The 27113-nt window shown below is 44.3% G+C and overlaps 1 protein-coding gene across 2 annotated transcripts; it reads right to left on the reverse strand.

Moving 5' to 3' along the window:
* Positions 1 to 1773: 1773 nt before the first annotated feature.
* On the reverse strand, positions 1774 to 26828 carry AMFR (autocrine motility factor receptor). Of its 2 annotated transcripts, XM_039353821.1 has the most exons (14): positions 26375 to 26827; positions 22441 to 22533; positions 21849 to 22013; positions 21187 to 21339; positions 17249 to 17289; positions 16436 to 16568; positions 14848 to 14981; positions 13577 to 13687; positions 10088 to 10278; positions 9562 to 9665; positions 8723 to 8857; positions 5527 to 5610; positions 4362 to 4540; positions 1774 to 3267 (listed from the first exon to the last, which is right to left on the reverse strand). In XM_039353821.1, exons 1-14 carry the CDS (start codon positions 26636 to 26638, stop codon positions 3123 to 3125), a joined length of 1932 nt encoding a protein of 643 aa, XP_039209755.1. In that variant the 5' UTR covers positions 26639 to 26827; the 3' UTR covers positions 1774 to 3122. The 2 variants fall into 2 exon arrangements, with proteins under 2 accessions (XP_039209755.1, XP_039209757.1); XM_039353823.1 differs by lacking the exons at positions 16436 to 16568; positions 17249 to 17289 and having other exon boundaries at positions 26375 to 26828.
* Positions 26829 to 27113: the final 285 nt, after the last annotated feature.

Raw genomic sequence — 27113 nt, forward strand, 5'->3', positions numbered from 1 at the left:
TACCACCACAGCCATGCCCACCCAATGGGCCACGCCCACCCAATGGGCCACACCCACCCGGCACCCGACGATGCATAAGTGGGTTTTGGGTTGCAGTTTGGGCACTCGGTCTCTAAAAGGTTCGCCATCACTGCCCTAGAGGGCTCATGACCCAGGCTCAACTTGGATCAGAGCCCTCAGCTGATTGTGACAGAAAATGGTGCTTGACAGATACTCCGGGCAGTGTTCCTTCCAAGACCTCTTTGCAAAGTCATGGCTGCAATTTTTGGCCACGGACAGCTGGTTTTCAGGCAATGCGGGAAGAGGAACCAGGAAGTGTACAAAATCAGCTTCTCCGGTTCAGCTCTTATCTTCAGAGCGTGGCTAATGCAAAGCTTTTTTTCCCTCCTTTCTGCACCACTGCCTCTTTCCATGTGTCCAACAGGCAGTGCAGAGACAGTGAGGGGAAATAAGCCTGTTGCTAAAAGATCACGGTGTGAAGAACATTTTAAAGCTGCTCAGACCAGTCAACCGATGAGCAGCAAAGTCAGAATAACAGAGTAATGAAGCTACCTATAATCTTGCAAGGTCCTCTCCTTCTCTCTCTACTTTTTTCAAAGCTTTTAAATTAGTAAACGCCGCATTACCCTGGCCTGAATCTCTGTGCTGGGGTATATTTCAGACTATGATGTTGTTAAGAGAGAGAGAAAACCTCTTGGAAGCCAGATTTTATCCAGGGATTCCCGGAGGCCATTCCATAAATTTAATGGCCAGGCAGCTAGAAAACAGAACACAGAATAGTAGTGTTGGAAGAAACGTTGGAAGTCTTTTGGTCCAAACTTCATCCATCACCCAGTTTGCTTTGTGCCTAAAGTGGGACCAGAACATAGAATAATAGGGTTAGAAGGGATCTTGGAGGTCTTCTAGTCCAACCTCCTACTCAGTCAGGAGATCCTATACCATTCCAGACAAATGGCTGTCCAATCTCTTCTTAAAAACTTCCAGTGTTAGAGCATTCATAACTTCTGGAGATAAGTCGCTCCACTGATTTAATTGTTCTCTCTGACAGGAAATTAGTTACGGGGAAGGGGGCATGATTGGGAAATCAAAAGTAAGTCCTGTGTCATTCTGAGAAGCTGCTTCAAGGTCACCCAGTTGGAATAAGGAGGGAATAGCATACCAGAGCATGCCTGAATTGACCGCTAGGAGAACAGCTTGCAAGATTTTAATTGGTTACCTTGAGGTGGGAAAGGAAAGACAATTAAGGAAGGGAAAGCATAACAGGGATTTTGCCACACAGTTATGGCTATGCATTACTGCAATACACTTTATCTCTAATAAAAATATATCTTTCTCAACAAATGGAGCCATACTTAGAGGTTTAAGTTCGTTGCAGGTCTGACAAACTATATCACTAAGAGATGGACAAGCTCTCCATGATGAGAAGAAATCCTAGTTTTAGGAGGGCAAAGGTCACAAAAGATGGGCTGATACCCCCACAGTGGTGGGACAATGCTACATCAAGATTAAAAAAAAAAAAAACCAACATAATTTGTGCTGAAGTGTTAAGCCGCTTCACATGAAAATGTCAACACATCACAGTAGGAAATTCAGAAATACGCTTTGCTTTCAGCAAAGAACTCAACTCTCTGCAGGGACAACTGCACAAGCTTTGCCACTGAATGTTCACACACACTCACCTGTAGAGCTCAGAAGATTTCCTGAGGTGAAACTGACCGGTAGGAAGCAAGTGTGAAGCGAAAGGGGCAGAAAAAGACAACTGAAACCTTTCCAAACACTGATCAAAGAGTTTTTATTTTCCTTTTTTAAAACAATAAAAACGAAGAGCTGAGTTCTGAGCAAAAACTGAGCCACAAAAGAGTCTGTATTTTTTCCCCTTCCAAAGTTTAAACAGCATTGAAAAATAAGGCTTTGCAAAGGGTATATCGAAATAAATTATCCTCACTTAAACACTGTCCAGTTTTCTTATACGGTATTCACCTTTAAATGTCCTAAAAATCTAGCAGTGAAAGAAATTCCTTTTTTTTTTCATTAATACTGGAGCTTTTTCTGGATACAGGGGATTCTCCTGAAACACTTAAAAATGACTTGCCTTGCACTGTAAACATATTTACGAAGCCCAAAACCTAAAAGGCTTCCGACATACTTACTAGCAATTTAAGGATTGGAGAACTGCTGCAACATACCTAACTACGTATCAAATAGCCCTCCAGTCTTTTGAGCCTGTACATCTTACCAAGCTAACGTTATTGTGAAATGTACACTTAAAAAAAAATAATAAATTCTGCAGGCTGCCCCGCCTGTCGTAAGGAAATGCCATCTTCTGAAAGTCAGCAGGGGGTTCTCTGCAATTTACCTCCACGTTGAATGTTGAATGCTAGCCACAGTTAAACTGAATCTTCTTGCCTGCCTCTCGGGAAAAGCAACCCAGAGGTGATCAAACTTTCCATGGCTAGGAGGGGAGGGAATCTGAACATCATGCTTCGAGTCTTTTTGAAACAGAAGCAAAATGTTTGCTCTGATGCTGCACATTAGCACGCTTTGCTTCCCAACCTGCAGAAATGTCTCCTTTACCAAAATGATGCTGCATAGGTTGGGGATGAAAAAAGCCAGCAGCCATGGAGGGGGGGGAGGAGGAGGAGGAGGAAGAGGAGGAGACGACCATTTCTTTTAAAAATATATAACCCTTCACTTCTCACTTATTCCACTACTTCTCAAAAGAGCTTCACGGGGACGTCATATTGGCAAGGGACTGTCACTCACACAGTCCACAAACACGCGTGCCCCCCTCTTTCCTCTCCCCTTCCTGCAACAGTAAGCTTGAAAAGTTGCTCAAGGGTGGACGTAGGGATAGGCGCCCCCTGAAAAAGAAAAAGAGAGAAAAACCCAACCTCAAAGAAATCAAGAAACCCGAGAAAAAAGCGAAAGGGGTCAGCCGTCCAAACACTTAGGAGCGATCGCATGCGCTTTTTTTTTTTTCAAGAGTTGGGAGGCACAGCCAACCTGATCCCTGGTCCCCAGCGCCGCCCATGGTTTGCTGAGCTCGGGACGAGATCCCAGCAAGAAGAGCGAGGGATGACTATCTAGGCTACCGATGGGGAAGGAACAGCGGGCCGGAGGCGTTAGGACGGATGCTGTTTTTGTAATCTCCGCTCGGCGGCGGCGGCCAACATCCTGCGTCGCAAAATGAGGGAGTCGGAGGCTGCTCCTTCCGCCTGGGAGGAGAAATCCGGGATGGGACCGTCAGAGCTTTTGTCAAGGTAGCGCCTGGAAAAACAGGAAGAGATTTTTGTGGCCATTACAGGGATCGCTCTTGGGCTTGCCTGCCACTTCGCTTTGTTGAACAAAGTGTCTTTCGGCTGCGCTCAATCAACACATCAGCAACTACAGGAAGTGCTCGACTTTAGTGACCGTTCAAAGTAACAACGGCACTGGAAGAAGTGACTTATGACCGTTTTTCACAGTTACAGCCTTTCTAGCCTCCTCTATGGCTATGTGATCAAAATTCAGATGCTTGGCAAAAAGTTCGTCTTTATGACGGTCGCAGTGTCATAGTGTCTGACAAGCAAAGTCAATGAGGAAGCCAGATTCACTAAGCCAGGGGTAGGCAACCTTGGCTCTTTTATGACTGGTGGACTTCAACTCCCAGAATCCCTGAGCCAGCCACGCTGAGGGGAAAGGGAGAGGTTTCCAAGGTGAGCCAGGCTGGCTCAGGAATTCTGGGAGTTGAAGTCCACGAGTCATAAAAGAGCCAAGGTTGCCTACCCTTGCACTAAGCAAACAGGTTACCAACTTATCAACTGCAGTGGCAAGAAAGGTCGTAAAAGGGGACACAAAACTCACGTAACAAATTCTCGCTAAACAATATAAATTTGGCACTATTTTTTGCAGTGCTGTTGTAACTTTAAACGGTCACCCAAACGAATGCTTGTAAATTAAGAACTACTTGTCATCTTGTGCTCAGCACTCAGGCAAATTCCCATAGGCAAAGAGAGAGATGCGCACAGGGTCTTCAGACACACACACACACACACAGGACATCTGCAGAGTCCAGAATTACAGAATCATAGAGTTGGAAAGGACCTTGGAGGTCATCTAGTCCAGCCCCCTGCTCGAGCAGGAGACCCTTACAGAATTACAGCACAACCGAGTTGGAAGGTCTAGACTAGTGACAGCAGAATCAAACAATCACACAGTAGTATCAAAATATCCAAACGTGCCTCTAGTTCTTTTTTGCTAAATCTTCTCAATGGATCTTTCAGGAAAGGAAGGCTCTGTAAATGTTGTGTATGGCCTGTGGTTGGGGGAACCACGGGGGAGAAAATATCCCAACTTTCCCAGAGCCTCCTCCAGACACAAACCTGCGTGCTTGTTGCAACAGCTCCTCCTTCCTTTGAAGCAGCATCCTCTGCCTCTCATCAGCCGACTTGGAGAAACGGCTGCCTCTCACCTCGAAGTCCTCCGTCTCAGCAGCTTCCGCTTCATTAAATGCCGCCGTGTCTTCCAGCCTTGAACTGAGCTCAAGCAGGATCCTTGCCATCTGCCAGGCAGGGCGAAAGGGAGAAAAGAAAACCAAGGGCCGTTTGCATTTGTTCGTTTATGAATTCGGTCAACACGTTTCTTACGGACGGAAATTGGCAGTTGGTAACAAAATGCACACACGGGGGGGGGGGGGAACATTGTAAAAAGCTGTAAAAAGTGTGCATCCCTGTCCTGAAGGAATTGGTTCAGCCAATTCGCTACAGAGAAAACTCTCTCTGTACAGATAGCAATTGTAATAGCACTTAGACTTATATACCGCATCAAAGCACATTGTACTTTGATGCCCTGTCTAAGCAGTTTACAGAGTCAGCCTTTTGCCCCCCAACAATCTGGGTCCTCATTTTACCAATCTCGGAAGGATGGAAATTCTGAGTCAACCTGGTGCTGGTCAGGATTGAACTCCTTGACGGTGGGCAGAGTCAGCCTGCACTACTGCATTCTAACCACTGCACATCATGGATGGATGGGCAATAGCACTTAGACTTATATACCATTTCACGGTGCTTTACAGCCCTATCTTAGCCCTCTAAGGATGAATGGATGGATAGAAGGAAGGGCAACAGCACTAGCACTTAGACCAGGGGTAGGCAACCTTGGCTCTTTTATGACTCAACTCCCAGAATTCCTGAGCCAGCATGGCTCAGCTTGGAAACCTCTTCCTTTCTCCTCAGCATGGCTGGCTCAGGAATTCTGGGAATTGAAGTCCACGAATCATAAAAGAGCCAAGGTTGCCCACCCCTGACTTAGACTTATATACTGCTTCACAGTGTTTTACAGCCCTCTCCAAATGGTTTACAGAGTCAGCCTTTTGCCCCCCAACAATCTGGGTCCTCATTTTACCGACCTCAGAAGGATGGAAGGCTGAGTCAATCTTGAGCCGGTCAGGATCGAACTGCTGGCAGTGGGCAGAATTAGCCTGCAATACTACATTCTAACCACTGCGCCACCACAGCTCTTTATTACATCCTTTTTTTCCCACATTACCTCCATGTCCTCCTCAGCTTCTTCTTGATCGGTACTCTGCCTTTCTGCAGGACTGTTCAAAGCTGGTCGGATACTGTCAGAACGCTGTGCATCGTTTTTTTTTTTAAAAAAAAAAACATAATTAACTGATATGGAAAACATGAAAACTTCCTTTTTTGTAAGCACTTAAAGTTGCATAATGGATCCTGCTGAAGCTCCCATCCCAAGGCCATGGAGAACACGGACTGATTATTATTTTTTTTGTTCAAATTTTATTAGTTTATCAGAATAGAAAACACAAAAGAAAAATGAAAATAATGGGGAACTAGGGGTGGAAAAAAAGAAGTGTAGGTAGGAAAAAAGGGAAAAAAGAAAAGAAAAACATTGACTTCTGACTCTTTTTAGCAGAGTAAAAGATAATAACATTACAGCCTCAAATTTTTGCTTTTATCTAATATGTACGAGCCATTTCTATAACAACAAACCTATTTAATCAGCAAAACCCAAAATTTCATTTTTTTTCCATTTCAAGCACAAAATCTAGAAGTGGTTTCCAAGTGGAAACAATATTAGATATATTCTTTATTTTAAATAAAGAGGGAATTCAACCATCTCTACTTTTTTTCCTTGTGGGAAGTAATATATATTTGTATTTGCACATTCATCTTTATAAACTATAAAGTTTATAGTTCATAAAGATTAATAAGTCATTTATCAGACTTGCAAGGCTATAAAGACTTCTATCTATCTATCTATCTATCTATCTATCTATCTATCTATCTATCTATCTATCTATCTCCTCCTTCTCCCTCTTCATCTCTCTCATCTAGCTACCTGTTTCTCATCTATCTCTCATCTATCTATCTATCTATCTATCTATCTATCTATCTATCTATCTATCTATCTATCATCTGTCTGTCTAATGCAGTGATGGCAAACCTCTTAGAGACCGAGTGCCCAAAACCCGCCCCGCCCCCACTCCACCTCCCGCCCTACCTGTTCCGCCCCTGTCCACCCCCTGCCCTGCCCACCCTCAGGGCCACACACTGCCTCCATGGCCTGCTGCAGATTGCCCAGGCAACCCTGCAGCGCCATGGCAGCCCACACTCCGCAGCATCATCTGCACGCTATGGGGCACAAGGCCGGAGTCTTGTCCCTGCTTCCCAGCTATGTTCTTGGCTACACTGCCCAGGGGGGGCAACTTTCCTCTAGGGGGGCTGCTGGTGAGGAAGGGCCACGGGGGGAGGCGGGGCTGGGGTGACGGCACGTGTGCCCTCAGAGACGGCTCTGAGTGCCGCCTCTGGCACACATGCCATAGGTTCGCCACCACTGGTCTAATGTATAATTCAGGAAATACTGTGTGCATTCTGCACCATAGACATTTTGAAGAATTAGCTGAATTGAAACTGCACCCTCTGAATTCCCAGTTCCTTTTGTAAGGATGGTTCACAAACCCATGGAAGGTCTTTAAAAGCTTGTGTGGTCTTTACAACTGTAAATACTCACTGTTACCAAGTAGACCAGACAGGAAACCAGATGAGTTAATTCTACTTTGTTGTAAGGCTACATTAACAGAATTGTGCAAGTTTGAAAGTACAAATCTGCTACTGTCTCTTTTAGAGCCTGAGAAACTGGCAAAGGTCCCTTCTGAGCCTCTTGCTCCATCCACTCTAGAGCTGCGGGCTATGCCCTCTCTTATCTGATCATTTCCTAGCCAGCATCTCTTTCCCCACCTCCATAACCTCTTTCTCGCATACCATTACATTATGTCACAACTCTATGGTAGCTTCTTACATGGTTATTACACACATCTATCTACCAGTTAAACAAGATAACACAAATAAGACACATGGACACACCACAGCTTGAAGAAATCAATCCACAAAATCATCTTCCTTTGAAAAGAATATCTGGCAGTTATTTGATGATTTTGTTCCCTATATCTTTTGGACAACAATTGTATTGTCTTAAAGCTTCAGCGTTATATGTTCAATTTCATATCCCTGACAATAGGAAATTCAGAGGGTTTTTTTTTTTTTTGCCAAGGCCTATGACTATGGAATAATATGAAAAGTAATTTTCACCCTACTCCAAAAACACTTTGTTCTTTTAATCAAACCCAACAACATTCAGGATTGACTAGGTGAGTTGACTAGGTAGAATAGAAAAGACTCCACACAGCTCATCCCAACCAGGTTTGACAATACGCCACCACACAAAACAATTCCAAATGGATGGAGTAAACCACACAGACTTTTAAAGACCTTCCACGTGCTTGTGAACCATCCTAACAAAGGAACTGGGAATTCAGAGGGTGCAGTTTTAATCCAGCTAATCTTTCAAAATATCTGTGGTGCAGAATGCACACAGTATTCCTGAATTATATATACTGTATTTTGAGGGGGGGGAATGGATTAGATAGATTAGGTAGGTAGGTAGGTAGATTAGATAGATGATAAAAGTAGGTAGGTAGGTAGGTAGGTAGGGAGAGAGAGAGAGAGAGAGAGAGAGAGAGAGAGAGAGAGAGAGAGAGAGAGAGAGATGGTTGGTTGGTTGGATGGATGGATGGATGGATGGATGGATGGATGGATGGATGGAGAGACAGAGAGACGATAGGAGAGAGAGAGGGAGAGAGAGAGAGAGAAATGATAGATGGTGCTAAATGATTTTATTTGTTAATGATTTTATCCAGTGTGTTCTATGATTTTTGATTGTAATGGTTTTTAACGTTTCAATGTTGTCTGCTATAAGCTGCCCAGAGACATTGAATATGAGATGGGCAGAAAAGAAATTTCATAATAAATAAACAAATAAATGAGAAAGAGAGAGAGAGAGAGAGAGAGAGAGAGAGAGAGAGAGAGAGAGAGAGAGAGATGATAGAAAGACTGACAGAAGACCATATAGATAGTAGACAACGACAAGGATCACAAGACAGTGGTGACAGATGTAGCAGCGCCAAGTGAAAGCCGCACCAGGGAGAAGGGGCAGGAGAAGCCAGAGACGTTCCAGGGCTTGAAGGAGGACTTGGAGAGGATTTGGAAAGGAAAGGCCCCGGGGTGTAGGAGCAACTCACAGCTGGGACCCCTTAAGCAGGGAGAGGCACTCCAAGAGATCCCGGGAATGCCGTCGGAGCTCCATGTCCAGAAAAGTGCAGTGCCCTTGAACTCCCCCCGCCCAAGTATCTTGCCCAGTTCATAGTCTGTTGTGTTGGACCCACCTGTGTTGGGAAAGGCACCTGGATGCGTCCCTCTAAAATATTGTCGGTTGTTATTTCTACCGAGCGGGTCAGCTGCAGGTCCTGGAGAATGAGGTGGTAAGGAACCTGGGGGAACATCTCCTGGATTTGATGGGCCTAGGAAAACCACGCCAAAATTGCTCAGGAATTACATCAGCTGACAAAAATCTCCAACCATCCAGATCGGCATTTTTTTATGACTTTACAACAGTCCGTTTAGTGACTATTCAAAGTTACAACTGAAAAAAAAGGGGGATTTGTGAACATTTTTCACACTTATGACCAGTGCAGCAACCCCACGGTCATGTGATCAAAATTCGGACACTTGGCCACTGACTTGTACTTATGACGGTTGCAGCATCCCAGAGTCAAGTGATCAGCTTTTGCGACCTTCTGACGAGCAAAGTCAATGGGGAAGCCAGTTTCACTTAACAACCATGCTGCTAACTTAACAACTGCAGTGATTCAGTTAATAATTGTTGCAAAAAAAAAAAAGATCGTAAAAGTGGGCAAAACTCACTTTAAAACTGTCTCACTTAGCCACAGAAATTCCGGGCTCCATTGTGATCGTTAAGTTCAAGGACTACCTGTATTTGGCCCAATATTTCTCAATCTCAGTCACTTTCAGGTGTGTGGAATTCCCCAGTCGCGAGGTAAATCTTTTTCTCTCCATCATTTATTCCACAGCAATGGACGATAGTTTGTAAACGTTTAGGCTATAAGAGAGGGGCTAACTTTTGGAGGCCCCCCAAATGGATGACGCTACAGACAGGATTTCTTTACAGCAACAAAATATAAACTGGGGGGGGGGGAGGGCTCACCATGGCGTTGAGCTGAGAGTTGCTGGCCTGAGCGATCCCAAGGATGTTTGTGGTGTGCATCACCTCGACCGAAAAGCTTGGGAGCCAGCTAGCAATGCGAGACCCTGGAGAAGAGAAACCAGAAGATCTGTGAAGGACCCTTCCCCTTCCTTGTCCTCTCTGTGGTTTTCCACACAGGTTCACGTACGGCATGCCAACACTTATTTAGCTAAAGATCAGTCAATGTTCAAGAAACTTAATGTAAAACAAAGGGTTGTTCCCAACTCTGCTGAGCTTTAGGAAGTCTATCAAGGTCTGGCCATTTCCCTAGACCTTTAGGTCATGGAGTATTGCATGTATGAAACCATCCTAAGAATGCTTATATCATAAATGGTCCCCCCTTCTGGAATATTTTCCCGTCAGACCAAATATTTGTGAGTCAATGCCCCACAACTCTTCACCAGATGCACGTTAAGTTAAGCTGCCGAATCTTCTCAACCGCCCAGATATTTCAGGCCAGTGAAGATACCGGAGGACGTGAACTCACCATCGAAGTGGAAGAAGTGATTGTGCTGGTTGAGGTGAGGCCTTCCTTCGGCTGCTGCCACAGGGGGCAGGTTTTCATCCAGGTTCTCCCTCTGGTGATCCTCTGGAGCCTGTTGGTGGTCTGCAATGTGCAGGGACATCCTACAGGTCGGGCAAGAGGTGTCCTGCTCGAGCCAGGAGCGCAGGCATGAGCTAAGAAGGAAGAGAAAAACCTACATGGATTTCCTTAGACTAGAGAATGAAAGGAATGTTTGTAAGAGCTTGCTGGTTTTCTTGCAGAGGTTTCATGACCCTAACTAGGTAACATCATCAGTGCTACGTAGTAAGGAGAGCCACTTGCTGTCAGTTTATATTCTGGTGTCTTGCCTGTCTGTGGGGTATTAAAGATTCTTTGGTTTACTAATATCTGTATATGTGTCTTTGTTCGTAATGAAAGAAATGTTTCTGTGATGAACGGTTGAGGGAGCCACGGTGGAAATGTCTAGTTCAGGGGTAGACAACCGTGGCTCTTTTATGACTCGTGGACTTCAACTCCCAGAATTCCTGAGCCAGCATGGCTCAGCTTGGAAACCTCAGCATGGCTGGCTCAGGAATTCTGGGAGTTGAAGTCCAGAAGTCATAAGAGAGCCAAGGTTGCCTACCCCTGCTCTAGTTTATCGAAGAGAAGGATCAGAGCAGACACAATAACTGTCTTCCAGTACAGATAATCCCCCACTTAAAACAGTTCATTTTGTGAGCATTCTAAGTCACAACACCAGTGAAAAAAGTGACTTTTGAGCATTTTTAACACTTCTGACCATTACAACATCCCTACAGTCACAGTCAGACACTTGGCAACTGACTCATATTTATGATGGTCACAGCCTCCCCGGGGTCACATGATCCCCTTTTGTGACCTTCTGACAAGCAAAGTCAACGGAGAAGCCAGATTCACTTAACAACCGTGTTACTAATTTCACAACTGCCGTGATTCGCTTAACAAATGTGGCAAGAAATGTTGTAAAATGGGGCACAACTCACTTAACGAATTTCTCGCCTGGTAACATAAATTCTGGGGTCAATTCTTAGGTTGTTAGGTCGAGGACTACCATGTATTTGAGCAGCTGTCACAAAGAAAAGGGGATTGGCAGTGAGGATTGTATTTGCATAGCACTGGAAAAATGAAAAAAAACACCATGGGAGGAAGAGATAATTAAGAAAATGCTGGACTGTGCGGAAATGGATAGACTTACACTGAGAATTAATGAACAAGAATATAAAAAGTATTATCAAACATGGGACCTATTTTATCAACAGTTGGAAAAATGGGACAGAGAGTAAGAACTTAATTGGTATTACTAAACATAATAAATTAACCCAGACAACACGTTGTTCATTAAGCACTAAGGAATTGTAATAGCAGAAAATTAATAAAATATTATATACAAAGAAGACAGGATTAACTTGTTCTCCACAGTGCCAGAGGGCAGGACAATGAAGTAATGGGTGGAAGCTTGTCAAAGAGAGATGCAACCTTGAAGTGAGGAGAAATTTCCTGAAATTTGCTGAAGTTTTTAAAAAAGACTGGACAACCATTTGACTGGGATGGTATAAGGTCTTCTGCCTTGAGCAGGGGGTTGGACTGGAAGACCCCCAAGGTCCCTTCCAGTCCTAATGTTCTAGGTTTGTTTTTGTCATCACCAAGGAAGCAATCAAACATGTAAATGATCCATCATCCTCATCACCAACACTATCGTCATCACATTATGCATGACTTTTTTCCTTCTATGATCAAAGCTTGTCCAGTTCTGCTGTGGATATTCTGTTGTAGATGGTCAAAATCTTTTTTTTTTTAATTGGAAACCAATCTATAGCTGTAGCTATAGAGATGAGAAAGTCAGTTATGAGTTTCAAACTCCGGCTTATGAATAATGAAGCCAGATAATTATTATGAGATAAAGTTTTTAGTTCTCAGTAAACAAATCTTGAAAGTCCTTGGTTCTCATGGACTCTTGATATCAGAAGTCTGCATACCATTCTCCCCTCATCTCCCCCCAAGTTCGTAGGCAAGCTAAGAAGCAACCGTGGCTGAAACAGCATACGTGTTCTTCGAGGCTTGACAGACTCAACTTACCATCGCAACAACTTACAACCGTAATTTTGGGGTCAATTGCAGTTGTATATCAAGGACAATCTGTATTCTCCACCCTCAACTCTATGGAGACCGAGAGATTTAATAAAGCTAAACATCACACTTGATTCATTATGACAAAGATAGAAATGATGCCCTAAGTATCAGGGGCAAAGGATCAGGACCATATGTTGAGTTTCAGTTGAGATTTATTGCTCAAGCCTACACACAAGAATAAGTTTAGTACTAAACTGGCACCAGATATAGGTCCATGGAATTCAAGAAGGGTTGGACTTGGACCATTTGTGGGAACGTAATGACTCTAGGCTCATGACTTGTTTAACTCCACCCTCGGCTCTGCCTGCTCTTCTCCTAAATTAAGTTTATCTCCCAAGGAAAGAAATAATTCCTTTCAAGGTACACGGAAAAACAAGGCTGAAGGGGCGGGGGCAGGCTACTCAAGGGAACGCAAATGCTGGCAAGTAGAGAGTAATTATCTTATTAGATCCTGCTTAAAACACCGGCAAATATTTGTGGCGCAGCTTGCAATGAATGACAACAAAGTGGCCTTGAGACCAGAATGGGAAAAGCAGGAGAAGCATCCATCAAAATCACACAATCTTGCTGACTTCAAATACTAAGGTTGGGTTTACACAACACACAGGAATGGCAATTTCGGCCAAGTCACACAAAACCTTCCCAAAAACTCAGACTTTCACTGGTGACAGGAGACCCATTAAAACACATAATATTAAGTGGCCAAATCTCATATCTCAATGTTCCTGCCCAAACTTCCAAAATATTTCAGATTAAAAAACAACAAAACCTTGCAACATTTTAGTCCAAAATTATCAATGTTCTGTAAGATTTCAGTTGAGAATAGGGAAATCTTCCAAGGTTTGGAGGCGAGAATGCTGAAAATTTGGTGAAAGTACATAATACAATAAATGATTTTTGAATGGATGGACAAACAGACAAAACAGATGATATATCGATTAGTCTTATGAACGTTATCAAAAAAAATAAAAAATAAAATACAGGATCTAACTCTAGGGCAAGAGATAAAAGAAAATACAGTAATAAAATACGTACATATTTGGTAAATACAAAGAAACAACGTTCAGATATCAGGTTTACAGGGTACCCCAATCTGATTTTGGAGATACTTAGGACGACCAATGTAATCATGCAAATAAATCGTCATCCTGATTTATTTATATTCGGTGTATGCCGTTAAGCTTATCAAGACTCACAACAGTGCTGAGAAGTTCAGCTGAAGTTTTATTGCCATGGATGAAATGGCAGCCAATCGGCATTTCGTGAGGAGAGCAGGCAACTTATTCTATCCTGCCTTGTGTTCCCCCCCCCCCCAGGACTTACTTATGGAAGAGGTGGCCGCAAGGGAGCTTCCGGGCGGCCTGCATGGAATCCCAGCAAATAGCACAGTCATCGTTGTTGGAGGCCAATTCTTCAGGAGTTGCCACCGCAAACCTAGGAAAGAGAGACGTGACACCAGGGTGAGCTGGACTGTCAGCTACGGGCAGTTTTCGACTTACGACCACAGTTGGGAAAAAAATTTCACTTGCTAAGCAAGGCAGGTTTTTGGGTGAGTTACACCAGATGATATCACCATTTTTGCCATAGTTAATTAAGCAAATTGCTGCAGTCGTTAAGCAAATCGTGCAGTCCTTAAGCGAATCCAACTTCCCCCCGTTGACTTTGCTTGTCGGTAACTGGCTGGGAAGATTGCAAAGGGCGATCAAGAAATCCCAGAATGCTGCAATGATTGTCAGTGCCGGCCAGCTGCCATGTGCCCAAATTTTGATCACATGACCATGGGGATGCTGCGATGATCGCAAGGGTGAGGACTGGTCCCCAGCCATTATAACTTTGAGTGATCACTAAACAAAAGGTTGTCAGTCAAGGCCTACCTGTAATTCACTAAATAAAGGCATGCTGTAGTAAGACAAACCATCTGATGTACTTGTAGCATTCCACGCCCACCTATTTGCCTTGGTAGATAAAGTCTATCAATGTCACTGCGTGGATGTTTTTTTATTATTATTATTATTATTATTATTATTATTATTATTATTATTATTATTATTATTATTATTATTATTATTACTATCCTTCTCATCTTTCCTGCCTATGGAGATTCTCAGTCATCCAGGTCATAGTTGTCCCAAAGATGCTTTTCCATGAGGCAACTGAACTTTCTTGTTTTTCTTTGAAGATATTTTGCTTCTCATCCAACAAGCTTCTTCAGCTCAGAGATAAAGAAGCTTCTTGGATGATTATTGAGTTATTGAGGTGCAAACGATCTTCAAAGAAAAACAAGAAAGTCCAGTTGCCTCGTGAAAAAGCATCTTTGGGACATCCTCATCTTTGCTATCACCTTCTCCTATTGGTATCTTATGATTTATCACTTTGTTGCTTGTATGCCCGCTGACAGCTGATGCACCAGAGACAAGCTCCTTGTGTGGCTAGTTACACTTGGCTGATAAAGAATATTGTGTTGTATTATAATTATTTTGCAGTTATGATGAAGGTCATCCCAATTCCCCCCAAAAGCATGAATATAAGACATGCAAGGCCCCAAGCTGGGGGGTTCCAGGCTTCTCGCTCTAGAATTCAAGGAACAGACTCACCTTGCTTCCATGTTTCCAACCACCCGCAGGTAATTCTTATGGCGCCGCAGTCTGCGCTGAACTTCATGGAACAGGTAGCGCAGCTGCATAAAGATCACCAGACTGGCCATCGACAACCAGATGTTGCCAAACAGCTTCCAAATATATTTTTTCCCAAGAAGAGCAGGAAAGCAAATCGCCGTTGCAAGAGAAAGAACACAAATACAGAAAAGAAAATTATTTGACGATGCCCAGTCAAACCTTCTTCAAGGACACAGATACTTTATGCCCCAAAATAAAAGGAAATGGATGAATGGTTGCAGAGGTTGAGGGGAGTTAGCCGAGATGGCTAAATTGATTGCTCTGATTAAAGAAAAGAAGCAATCAATTTTGGTCACCATATCACAAAAAAGATGTTGAGAGTTTGGAAAAAAATTCAGAGAAGAGCAACTAAGATGATCAAAGGCCTGGAGACTAAAACATACAAAGAACAGCTGCAGGACTTGGGCTTGGCTAGTCTAAAGAAAAGAAGAAATAGGGGAAACATGATAGCAGTGTTTCCGTATCTGAGGGGCTTCCACAAGGCAGAGGGGTTCAGGTTGCTCACCAGAGCACCAGAGGGCAGGACGAGAAACAACCGTTGGAAACTGATCAAGGAGAGAAGCAACCTGGAATTAAGGAGAAACTGCCTGATGGTGAGGACAATTAACCAGTGGAACAGCTTGCCTCCAGAAATCGTGGGCGCTCCATACTGGAGATTTTTAAGAAGAGACTAGACGATCACTTGTCTGAGATGGTATAGGGTCTCCTGCTTGAGCAGGGGGCTGGACTAGAAGACCTCCAAGGTCCCTTCCAGCTCTATTCTGCTCTATTTCTATTCTATTCTACTCTATTTCTATTCTACTCTACTCTACTCTACTCTACTCTACTCTACTCTACTCTATTCTTCTATTCTATTCTATTCTATTATTCTATTCTATTCTATTTTATTCTATGCTATGATATGATATGCTATTCTACTCTATTTCTATTCTATTCTATTCTATTATTCTATTCTATTCTATTCTATTCTATGCTATGCTATTCTATATTTCTATTCTATTCTATTCTATTCTATTCTATACTATTCTATTCTATTATTCTATTCTATTCTATGCTATGCTATGCTATTCTACTCTAATTCTATTCTATTCTATTCTATTCTATTATCCTATCCTATCCTATCCTAATTATCCTATCCTATCCTATTCTATCCTAACTTGCCACAGCCAACTCACTATGGCCAATTTGCTGGGGACACATCGCCATGGGCAACTGACCACGGGACAATTTGCTGTGGGGCAATTCAACAATTCAATTATTTAAAATAATTAAAACATTATTTTAATTTTTGTCATTCACATTTCATTTTCTCCCTCCTTTGGCATCCTTTAATGATTCTGTTCCACTACTTCTTCAATATTAACCTCACTCTTGTCCCACCGTTAGCTGTCCTGTGGCGACTTGGCCGAGATGAGCTGCCGTAGACGCTCTGCATTCTCTAAAGGCTGGCCCCGCATCACATCTGCCTGATGTGGGACGCACGAAACAATTTATTAAACTTTTATACCAGCATATGAATGTGATGCATCAAATCCAGGGACAGCAGCATCAGCTCCATGATGAAATCGGTGTAATAAACATAGGTGCCTTTGGTCTCCCAGGTGCCTTCGTGATTCAGATCCCAGAGATGAATGATGTAACTGGGTGAAAGAGAAATCCTGAATTGATTTCCCCTGTCAGTTCCATGTGGAAGAGAGCAACAGCAGAAATCGGCTAATATCAATAAAGGAGAATATTTGTAGCTCTGAGTTGAAATGGGGGGGGGTCCTGGGTGCTCTCTGAATTTGATCAGGTGACCGTGAGGACCGTAAGTGAGAAAAACGGTCATAAGTCACTTTTTTCAGTGCTGGTCACTAAACAAATGTTTGTAAGTTGAGGATGACCTGTATTATATCCATTTTCAGCTACGCCCCATTGGCGTTATCTCTACAAGAAACTTAACCTAGTTACCAAATAAGAAAGTTCTTGGATTTCCACAATACGCTGAACCAGCGTTTCCCAATCTTAGCAATTTTAAGATACATGGGCTTCAACCCCCACAATTCCCCAGCAGGTATGCTGAACGCCACTAGTCCTATTTTTCACATTTTACATTTGAATGACTCCTTTTTACGTTGCAAAACTCACTTTTATTGCATTTCTGGAAGGTGTTGATAATTACTTGCAAGCTCACAAAGGGAAAGTTAACCAGAACAAAACGACGAGGACAAAATAACCGCCCTCATCCTTAGGCCAAACGAATGACAGTCTGATATTGGGGTCACGCCCATGTTGTGAAGGAAATCCTACACAACCGGTTCAACGTGGATATCGTACTTACCGTAAAATCACGTGCACGGTTCTTACGGTAACAAGCAGGGACTGGAGGGGACAAAAAAAATTCACTGATCATACTCTGAAGCTTGAGCAGTTGCCACAAAAACAAGCACATGGTTTTTCCTGTCCTACGAGTTTAAATATTCTTTCCACATTCCACAATTGGCAGTGGCCAAGATCACAAAAAGATTAAGTTACAGAAATTATATACATGTCTCCCTGATCTTGGACACTTGCAGTTTTCTTCTGAACAAAAAAACCAGCCCAAAATATCAGAGTAGCTTTGTTTTTGTAAGAAAAAATTTTTGGAGACAATTTTATTAAATGGGCAAGATTGAGTTCTACCTCGCAGGAAGCACAAATAGTTGTTAATGGGGAACTGACAAAGCCCTGTGAGATACCAAAAACAGACAAGGCAAGCATTGTTTATTTTAGTTCTTGGAAGTATTGAACAGAGATATAAGACGAGATGAAAAAAAAATTATGTTGCTCAGCAAGGCGGAGTCATGTCCAACCTGTTTACCACAATTGTTAAGTGAACCACTGCATTTGTTAAATGAATTGTGTGGTCATTAAATGAACCCAGCTTCCCCCATTGGCTTTGCTTGTCAGGAAGCCAGCTGAGGAGGTCACAAAAGGTGATCACGTAATCCCGGAATGCTGTAATTATTGTAAATACCAGTTGCTAAATGCCCGAATTTTGATCACATGAACATGAGGTTCTATGCTGGTCCTACATGCGAAGACCCAGTCAAAAGACTAGAATAACAGAGTTGGAAGGGACCTTAGAGGTCATCTAGTCCAACCCCCTGCTCAGGCAGGAAACCCTATACCATTTCAGACAAATGGTTGTCCAGTCTCTTCTTAAAAACTTCCAGTGTTGGAGCATTCACCGCTTCTGGAGGTAGGTTGTTCCACTGGTTAATTGTTTTAATTGTCAGCAAATTTCTCCTTAGTTCTAGGTTGCTTCTCTCCTTGATTAGTTTCCATCTGTTGCTTCTTGTCCTACCTTCAGACACTTTGGAGAACAGCTTGACTCCCTCTTCTTTGGGGCAACCCCTGAGATATTGGAACACTGCTATCATGTCACCCCTGTTTCTTTTCTTTAGACTAGACATACTTAATTCCAGCAACCGTTTTTTAAATAATGATGATGATGATGATGAGTTGGAAGGGACCTTGGAGGTCATCTAGTCCAACCCCCTGCTCAGGCAAGAAACCCTATACCATTTCAGACAAATAGCTGTCCAGTCTCTTCTTAAAAACATCCAGTGTTGGAGCACTCACTGCTTCTGGAGGCAGGTTGTTTTGGCCTCCGGTCCCCTAATCCTAAGTCTCTTTTTCCAGGGCCCTTACAACTTTGAATGGTTGCTAAACAAATGGTTGTAAGTCAAGGATTACCTGAAGTTGCTTCAAAGGAAAACTTCAACTCTGCTCACAAAAGCCTGCTTAAGTTATGATAAGCAATACCAGTTCAAGATTTTATTAGTTTACAGCCGCAGGACAGTTTGCAGAATGTTTTTTTTTTTTTTAATTCAGTGTGTTTTAGAGAGAAACTTAATGCTGGATCCATGGACGAGTTACAAGAGGAAAGTAAATAGGTAAAATGGATGAGTAATGGGTAACAGAAAATGATTGTTGTATTAAGTAACTTGAAAGAGGAAACTGAATATTTGTTAACTCTGCTAAACAGGAAAAGCTTGCAAATCCTTTGAAAGACAGGCTCAAAATACAAACTGCAGAACCACAGGTAGTTCTCAACTTACGACCACAATTGGGCCCAAAATTTACGTTGCTAAGTGAGACATTTGTTAAGTGAATGTTGCCCCATTTATGGCCTTCACATTATCCAGGGACACGGCAACCGTCATAAATACGAATCAGTTGCCAGGCATCTGAATTTCGATCATGGGACCATGGAGACACTGTAACGGTTGTAGGTGTGAAAAAAACAGTCATAAGTCACTTTTTTTCAGTGTAGTTGTAGTTTTGGCCACTAAATGAATTGTTGTAAATCAAGGATGACCTCTATATCTTTTTTTTTTTTTTTTAACCCTTTTAAATTGAATAACATGCCGTTCAGAACAATCCATTGCTACTCAGAATCTCTGCCAGGCCTATCCTGATGCCCAAAAAAGGCCTGAGGGTCATCACAATGACACACTGAACACAAGAAAGGAATGTGATGCCACTGGAAAAGGACGCAGGTATTTAACGGGTCCTGTCAATCAAGCCGAGGGGCCAAAATAGACAAGGTCTCCGGTTGACTGGTAAAGCCGAGCTGGAGAACCGTCTGCATCATAACCAACTTCATAACCAGGAAGCTGGAAATTGCCAATCCCAATGCAGACAATCCAAACTCTTTATAGATTTTTGGGGGTATGTGTCAAATAAAGAATCAAAGGACTATAGTAGCTTGTAGAAAGGGAGGCCACGCTAATAAATAGCCTATAAATCTATTGAAACCTTTTAACCTTGGTAGGTCAAATGTGGCGGCTATTCAAAGAACGATAGGCCAAGGAATGTTGGGTATTAATTTTAATTATAATTACATAATTATAAGGGTGAGAGTTTAAACGTTGAAGTGTAGGCCTCCTGTGATTATGGGAAAAGGTTTGGGAGGAGAACATTCCTAGCTTGCGAATGCTGCAATCCTGAACTGATTATATTAAAAACAAGGTTAAGAAAGGCAGACAAATTTGTTCTTGAAAACGAGCTAGCTTGGCTCCTTCATGATTTGCCGACTTCAACTCCCAGAATCCCTGAACCAGCATGGGGGAACTATGGCCCCCTCATGAGTGGTGGACTTCAACTCCCAGAATTCCTGAGCCAGCCTGGCTCAGCTTGGAAACCTCTCCCTTTTCCCTCAGCATGGCTGGCTCAGGAATTCTGGGAGTTGAACTCCACGAGTCATAAAAGAGCCAAGGTGGTCTAATCCTAGCCTAGGTCTTCCGATATGATTCCGATCCCTGCTGTTTGAGCTCCGCTCAACAGACCATGACTAAATTCACTCAAGCATGGAGCAAAATACAGTAACGAGAGGGATTCACAGGTAGTCCACTATTAGGGCCTGAATTAAGCGAAACACACCCAATTTTATAACCTTTTTTGGCCCTGGTCATTAAGCAAATTGCACAGTTGTTCAACAAATCTGGCTTCCCTTGTGGACTTGGCTTGTTGGAAGCTGGCTGGGAACGTCGCAACTGGCAATCATGTGACCGTGGGATGCTGCAAACACGCTAAACACATGCCAGCTGCCCAGTGGCCGAACCGTGATCACATGACCACGGGGAAAGCCGTAAGAGTCATAAGTACAAGGAATGGTTGTAAGTCACTTCAGTCCGGTTGTAATTTTGAATGGGTGCAATACGAATGGTTGTTAAGTCACAAATTATCTATGCTGGCTACTTAACCATATGAAAAAACCAATTTCCAGCATATACAAGAAGTCCTTGCCTTACCACAGTTTGTTTACTGACTGTTCAAAGTTACAACGGCACTGAAAAATGTGACTTATGATCGTTTTTCACACTTACGACCATTGCAGCAGCCCCATGATCACGTGATCAAAATTTGGACGTTTGGCAACTGACTCACATTTACGACGGTCGCAGTGTCTCAGGGTTATGTGATCCCCTTTTGCGACCATCTGACAAGCTAAGTCAATGGGAAGGCCAGCTTCACTTAACAACCGGGTTACTAGATTATCAACTGCAGTGATTCGCTTAACAACTGTAAAATGGGGCAAAACTCACTTAAGAAATGTCTCACTTAACCACAGATATTTTGGGCTCAACTGTGGTCGTTACGTCGAGGACTACCTGTACTGGCTAAAGACACAAAAATAAATGTAACACACACACACACACACACACCGCGTGCATGACGACGCCTGATAAACCAGAAAGCCTAAAAGATACATGATTTAACCAGGAATCTCACCTCCGCAGTCATGAAGGAGAGCGTGTGCATGCCGTGGGTATAGCCGATGACGCCACACACCACCGCGAGGCCACAGCAGGAAAGCAACATGACAACCAGCAGCGTCAGGACTCGAATGTGGCTGTTCAACGGCGTGGTGGGCGAAAAAGACAGCTGGAAAATACCAGCAAATGAGTTAGAAAATGGCCATCAGCTGAGACTATTCAGAAGATTCAGAACAACACCCCCCATAGTTTGCCTTTAAGGAGATCTGGTGAATAGTTTCAAGTTAGTTTCAATCTGAAAGTTTCCAGGGTTTGAGAAATATTGCAATTTACTCTGGGCAGCTCTAGATGTATTATTCATTATTATGGCATCTCAACACATTGAGTAATCCTCTGTCTCTTTAAAAGCCACCAATGGGTAACAAGGGTTCTGAGCCTAGATGTGACACAGTCTGTATCCCCTGCAAAGAATCAACTTTCACAACCAGAACAGGAGATCAAAGTAGGGTTTGCACTAAAGACCCAGCTCCATTACTCTATTCTAGCTTTTTGGCAGGGCACCCAAATTTGTGGCCCATTTCATGCACAAAAGAAAAGTGATTCTTGCACCTCAAATATCAAAGTGACAAATTGGAGATCCCCTATTGCTTGCCCAGATATGTAGAGAAATAAACTTACATATTCAAACCTGTCTTTGCACAGCTGGACCATGAGATGTAAGAAGACAAGTCCAGAAAACCAGAGACACCACATGACCACTTCGTCTACGGTTTGGACATTTAACACCCCAAAAATAAAAATAAACTTGTAGAAGATAAAGTTCCAAAACTTGTCCTTGAGATGCTGAAAAAGAGATTTGCACAGATAGTCATTATTCTTGAATTATTCAAAGGGCACCCCACACAGTGTGAACTATTATGCAAAAGGATAAGCTATAATTGGGTCACTAATTGGTGAATGGATGTTTAATTAAACTGCAGAGGGATAGTCATGCGTAATTCACTTAAGGTTTATTCTAAAATTGAAGCATACTACTTTCTTTCTGAACATATAATACATTTTAAAAAAAGATAAAACATACTGAGTAGCTGTTTTTGAATAATTTTCAGGGGGGGTGGAATTGCACCTAAAAATTAAAAATTTTGCTCTCATGGGCTCAGATAATAAAAATAGGTGATGCACATTAAAGAACATGAATTTAATGAATATAATTCACCCATCATTCAACATTCATTAAACTTAATGGTCATGCCAAACCATCATTCCTTACCTGCCTTTCACTAACACGGAGGGGACCAAAAACAGTGGTCTGTATTAGCTTTGCAATCAACATCAGAATGCAACAGGCTGTATTCACCAACACCTGGGGGGAAATAAAATAAAAGAACTAGAATTAGAATTGTTATGTATTAATTTTATGTCCCACCCATTTCACTATCAAGCAACTTTGAATACAACAGAATCTCACTATGAATAGAATAGAATAGAATAGAATAGAATAGAATAGAATAGAATAGAATAGAATAGAATAGAATAGAATAGAATAGAATAGAATAGAATCCATCACTGGAGGTTTTTAAGAAGCGATTGGACAGTCATTTGTCTTAAATGGTATAGGGTTTTCTGCCTGAGCAGGGTGTTGGACTAGATGACCTCAAAGGTCCCTTCCAACTTTATCATCATCATCATCATTATTATTATTATGATGATGATGATGATGATGTTGGATTAGAAAACCTCCAAGGTCCCTTCCAGTTCTGTTATTCTGTTTGGAGCGGAGCAGAATGGAACAGAACATGGAATGGAACAGAACAGAACAGAACAGCTCATCTGTAAACTGAATCTCAAAAAGAACAAGAGTACCAAAGTGTCCTAAAACTCAGATTTACTTGGGACAAAATGTAACACCCACTTAGGACAGCCAACAGCCGCATATGCAGGCTGTGGAAGATGGGAACCCACAACTACTAACATTAATATAACATCTCTTCAAAATTTGTAATCAAAATGATGTGTAGCAAACAAAGCAAAGAACAAAGACACATTAACACACACTTCATTATTTAAAGTCAAAAGATTTCAAACAAAGGCTAATCCGTAGTTATGAGAATCAAGTAATTAATAAGAAGCTGTAATTCTGATTGCACACTGTAGACATACACCTTCTTGTCTGTCATTTTTATGGCATTTATCCGTAACACCCGAGTCACCATCTAGGTTTTAATTACATATTCAGTGGTTTATTCTGGAGTTAAAAATATGACATGGCTTAATGTTTTCACTCCACGTACATGTAAAACAACAGAAGTCACATAATGAAAAAATCTGATACAAGCCAAAATAGATTTTTAAGTAGATCTGACTAATTCAGCTACACATAAGCAAGTCATTCATCCTAACCATTATTTCTTGCAACCTGAGAACCCTTCACACAAAACCTTGCAGAGTGAAGTTCAAAAACAATAGCTGACATTTACCAAAGGATCCCAAAACCATCCTAAAGAAAATGATTCTGCAAATAGAGGGACTTCTGTTCACAATCCTCGTCCATAAATCCCCTAATTCTTACATATTGGCAAGATATGCAAGACAAGAACATGAAATCAAATGAAGTATCACCTTATTTCTTCAAAAACATTTGATGATTCTGCAGTTGGCCACAGACTTTACAGAGCAGGATCGGCTAAAATATCATTCAAGAATTCTAGTACTGCACTAATACTAATCTCTAACACAGTATGTTTCTCAAGCTGGGAGTTGAAGTCCACAAGTAATAAAAGGGCCAAGTTTGAAGAGCCCTGCTCTAGCCTTTCTAAATTATGCAGAACCCATCAAGGCCTTTTTAAAGCAACCTGTTGAGAGGCAGAAACCCCAGAATGATCTGTCTTGGAAACCAAGATCTCTTTCTAAGCCAGGGGTGTCAAACTGCCGGTCCGCAGGCCGGTTTCATTATACCGAAACCATGTCCACCCCATTGCCAGCAATGCAAAGAGTCGCGATACGTCGCGACACGTCACGTGACGTGGCGAGTTGGACACCCGTGTTCTAAGCAAACTCAAGGATTTGTCCATCACACCTGAATGGCGTTCATGCCAAGGATAACCTCAGGTTTAAAAACTGTAACTTACCCAAATCCCAGCCACTTCGCCACCGTAAGGTGATGGGAGCTGCAATCCAAAAACCCCTGGAGGGCATCCAGCTGTTCATCCCAGGTTAAGAATTATGCCTGCACCCCAACTCTTCTTCACATTGACTTCAAAGCAACTCCAATGCCCCCTCTCCCCCAGTTCTTTAGGCCCTTATATCTTTTCCTGGACTGCAAGGTGATCAAACTGGTCAGTCCTAGACGAGATCAACCCCGACTGCTCTTTAGAAGGCCAGATCCTGAAGTTGAACCTCAAGTACTTTGGCCACCTAATGAGAAGGAAGGACTCACTGGAGAAGAGCCCTATGCTGGGAAAGATTGAGGGCAAGAGAAGAATGGGACGACAGAAAATGAGATGGTGGATGGAGTCACTGAAGCAGGAGGCATGAGCTTAAAGGGACTCCAGAAGATGGTAGAGGACAGGAAAGCCTGGAGGAACATTGTCCATGGAGTCGCGATGGGTCGGACACGACTTCGCAACTAACAACAACAACATCTTCCACAATTTTCTTTATCATACTACACGGACCCCAGAAAACATCTTCTACCCACACATCACCCAAAGCCCACCTAGACCTGGGAAGCTTCCTATTCTTCTCGCCCAGAGCTTTCTGGAGATCCCTCCCACTCAATCCAACCTACACAGGGTTGCTTTCATGTGTTGTCTGACCAGCTCACATTTCCCCTCCCTGTCCTAATTTTACTTCCTGACTGACACACTGGCCCCACAATTGTGCTATTGGCCCAATTTTCCCAACATGGCTAGGAGATAAGGGCCTCTTTGGACAAATGCCATCCTCCCGGTCTATGCTGGCCTCGGATGACAGGGCTTCTCCAAATGAGACTGACCCACAACTGTCATCACTCTCTCTGTTTGTTGTACAGATGGGAAAGAAGAGTAGGCATGGGTCCTTTGACAGCGAGGTAAGTCCATCCAATGCTTTTGACTACAATTCCCCAAAAATTGGACAGCAGAGGAGGATGGAGCTCTCCAAATGCTGGTGCCAAACAATGTTCTCTGAAGGCCCATCCCCCAATCCCATTGATGAGGAGGGAGTCCTTCAGCAGCTGCCTCTTCTGCCAGCCGAGTTGGCTAAGGATGGGACTATAGTGCCCATCTTCCCTGAAGACGCTGGCCAGGGTAGAAGAAACTAGAATTGGGACACTCCCACGCAGGGGGGCAAAGAGGTCCCCCAAAGTTGATGAACTATCCCTGCCATTGCCCTCTCCTAGCAGCTAGGGAACATGGGAGTCAGAGTCCATGCCTAAGGCTTTCGAATCACCCCTCTTATTGTTCAATATTTCCAGCTGGGGATCACGGGAGCTGGAGTCCCAAGGAACCCAGAGCACCCAGTCCTGCTATCTAGGCATAATGAGGGTCACCCCCAGAAGATGCTCCCTACTGACACCGCCAGAGACCATCCTACCCATGCCCCCCTCCTGCTAGCTGGGGAACATGGCATTGAGAATCTGCTTCTGAGCTCTCAAATCACCCCTCCTATCACCCAGTCCTCCCAGCTGGGGACCATGGGAATCAGACTCCACTCAATCCTCTCCAGGAGTGCCCAGTTGTGCTAGGAGGGCAGGCCAATCTCCGGAAGGCGCACCCTCCCTGCCTCCCCAGGCTCCTATACTCCCCCCTGCCAGCTGGGGATTATGGACTTGGAGTCCATCTCCCTAGGCTCCTATACCTCTCCCCCCCACCAGCTGGGGATTAGGGGACCCAGTATCCATCCCCCTAGACTCCTATACCTCTGCCCCCCCCACCAGCTGGGGATTAGAGAACCCGGAGTCCATCCCCCTAGGCTCCTATACCTCTGCCCCCCCACCAGCTGGGGATTACGGGCCCTGGAGTCCATCCCCCTAGGCTCCTATACCTCTCCCCCCACCAGGTGGGGATTAGGGGCCCTGGAGTCCATCCCCTAGGCTGTTATACCCGTTCCCCATCAGCTGGGGATTAGGGGACCCAGAGTCCATCCCCCTGGGCTCCTATACCTCTCCCCCAGCTGGGGATCATGGGACCCAGAGTCCGCCCTCCTCCCCAGCCCCCGGGGCTCACCCAGACGCAGAGGCCGTCGGAGAGCAGGTAGTAGGTGACGTCCAGCGCGGCGGGGCCGGGGCCGGGGCCCGGCGCGAGCGGCGGCGGCTCAAGGGCCGGGGCGTCCCCGTCAGGGTTGGGCGGGGGCCGGCCGGGGCCGGGGGGCTCGGCCTGGCGAAGGGCGCTGTAGGCGCTGAGCAGGCAGCCCAGCAGGGCCAGGGCGCTGAGCGCCGCGTAGACGCGCAGGCTGGGCCAGGGGAAGCGCTCCAGGAAGAGCAGCGGCATGGCGGGGGCTGCCCGGCGGGTCTCCCAGCAACAGCGGGGGTCGCTCGCTCGCTGGGTCGCTCGTTCGTCGCCCGCGCTCACCGGCCGCCGAAGCCGAGCAGGGCCGGGCCGGGCCGAGGGGCTGCTTGCTTGCCTGCCTGCCTCCTTGCTCGCCTGCCTGGCCAGGAGGCGGCGGAGGCGGGGGAGGAGGAGCCGGGCCCGCCTGGCCGCCCGCCCGCCCGCCCGCCCGCGGGGCTCCCTCAGCCGGAGCCGGCAGGGCAGGGCAGGGCAGGCGGCCCGGGAGCCGCAGGGCCGGCGGGGACCGGACGACGCGGCGGCGAACCTTCCGCTCTGCTGGCCGGACCTGGGGCTGGGATAGCCCGCCGGACCTCGCTACAGTGTTGCCGGCGGAGCTGCAGGTCCGGGAAGGGGCTGCGTGCCTGTCAGCGCTGGGCGGCCGGCCGGCCCTTGGGGGATACAGCCGGGGATCATGGGA

The sequence above is a fragment of the Crotalus tigris genome, unplaced genomic scaffold (genome assembly GCF_016545835.1).
Source record: "Crotalus tigris isolate CLP2741 ecotype Arizona unplaced genomic scaffold, ASM1654583v1 scf7180000018525.42219311030:4301911, whole genome shotgun sequence".
Taxonomy (NCBI): Eukaryota; Metazoa; Chordata; class Lepidosauria; order Squamata; family Viperidae; genus Crotalus; species Crotalus tigris.

Bases quoted from the DNA above. Each gene is read 5' to 3' on its own strand.
- AMFR (XM_039353821.1), bottom strand. From the start codon at position 26,638: ATGCCGCTGCTCTTCCTGGAGCGCTTCCCCTGGCCCAGCCTGCGCGTC. The intron at 22,014-22,440 runs GTAAGGAATGAT...TCTCTTTTTCAG, and splicing joins TCCGTGTTAGTGAAAGGCAG to CATCTCAAGGACAAGTTTTG. The intron at 3,268-4,361 runs GTTTGTGTCTGG...CTGTTTTTCCAG, and splicing joins CTGTTGCAACAAGCACGCAG to GCGCTACCTTGACAAAAGCT.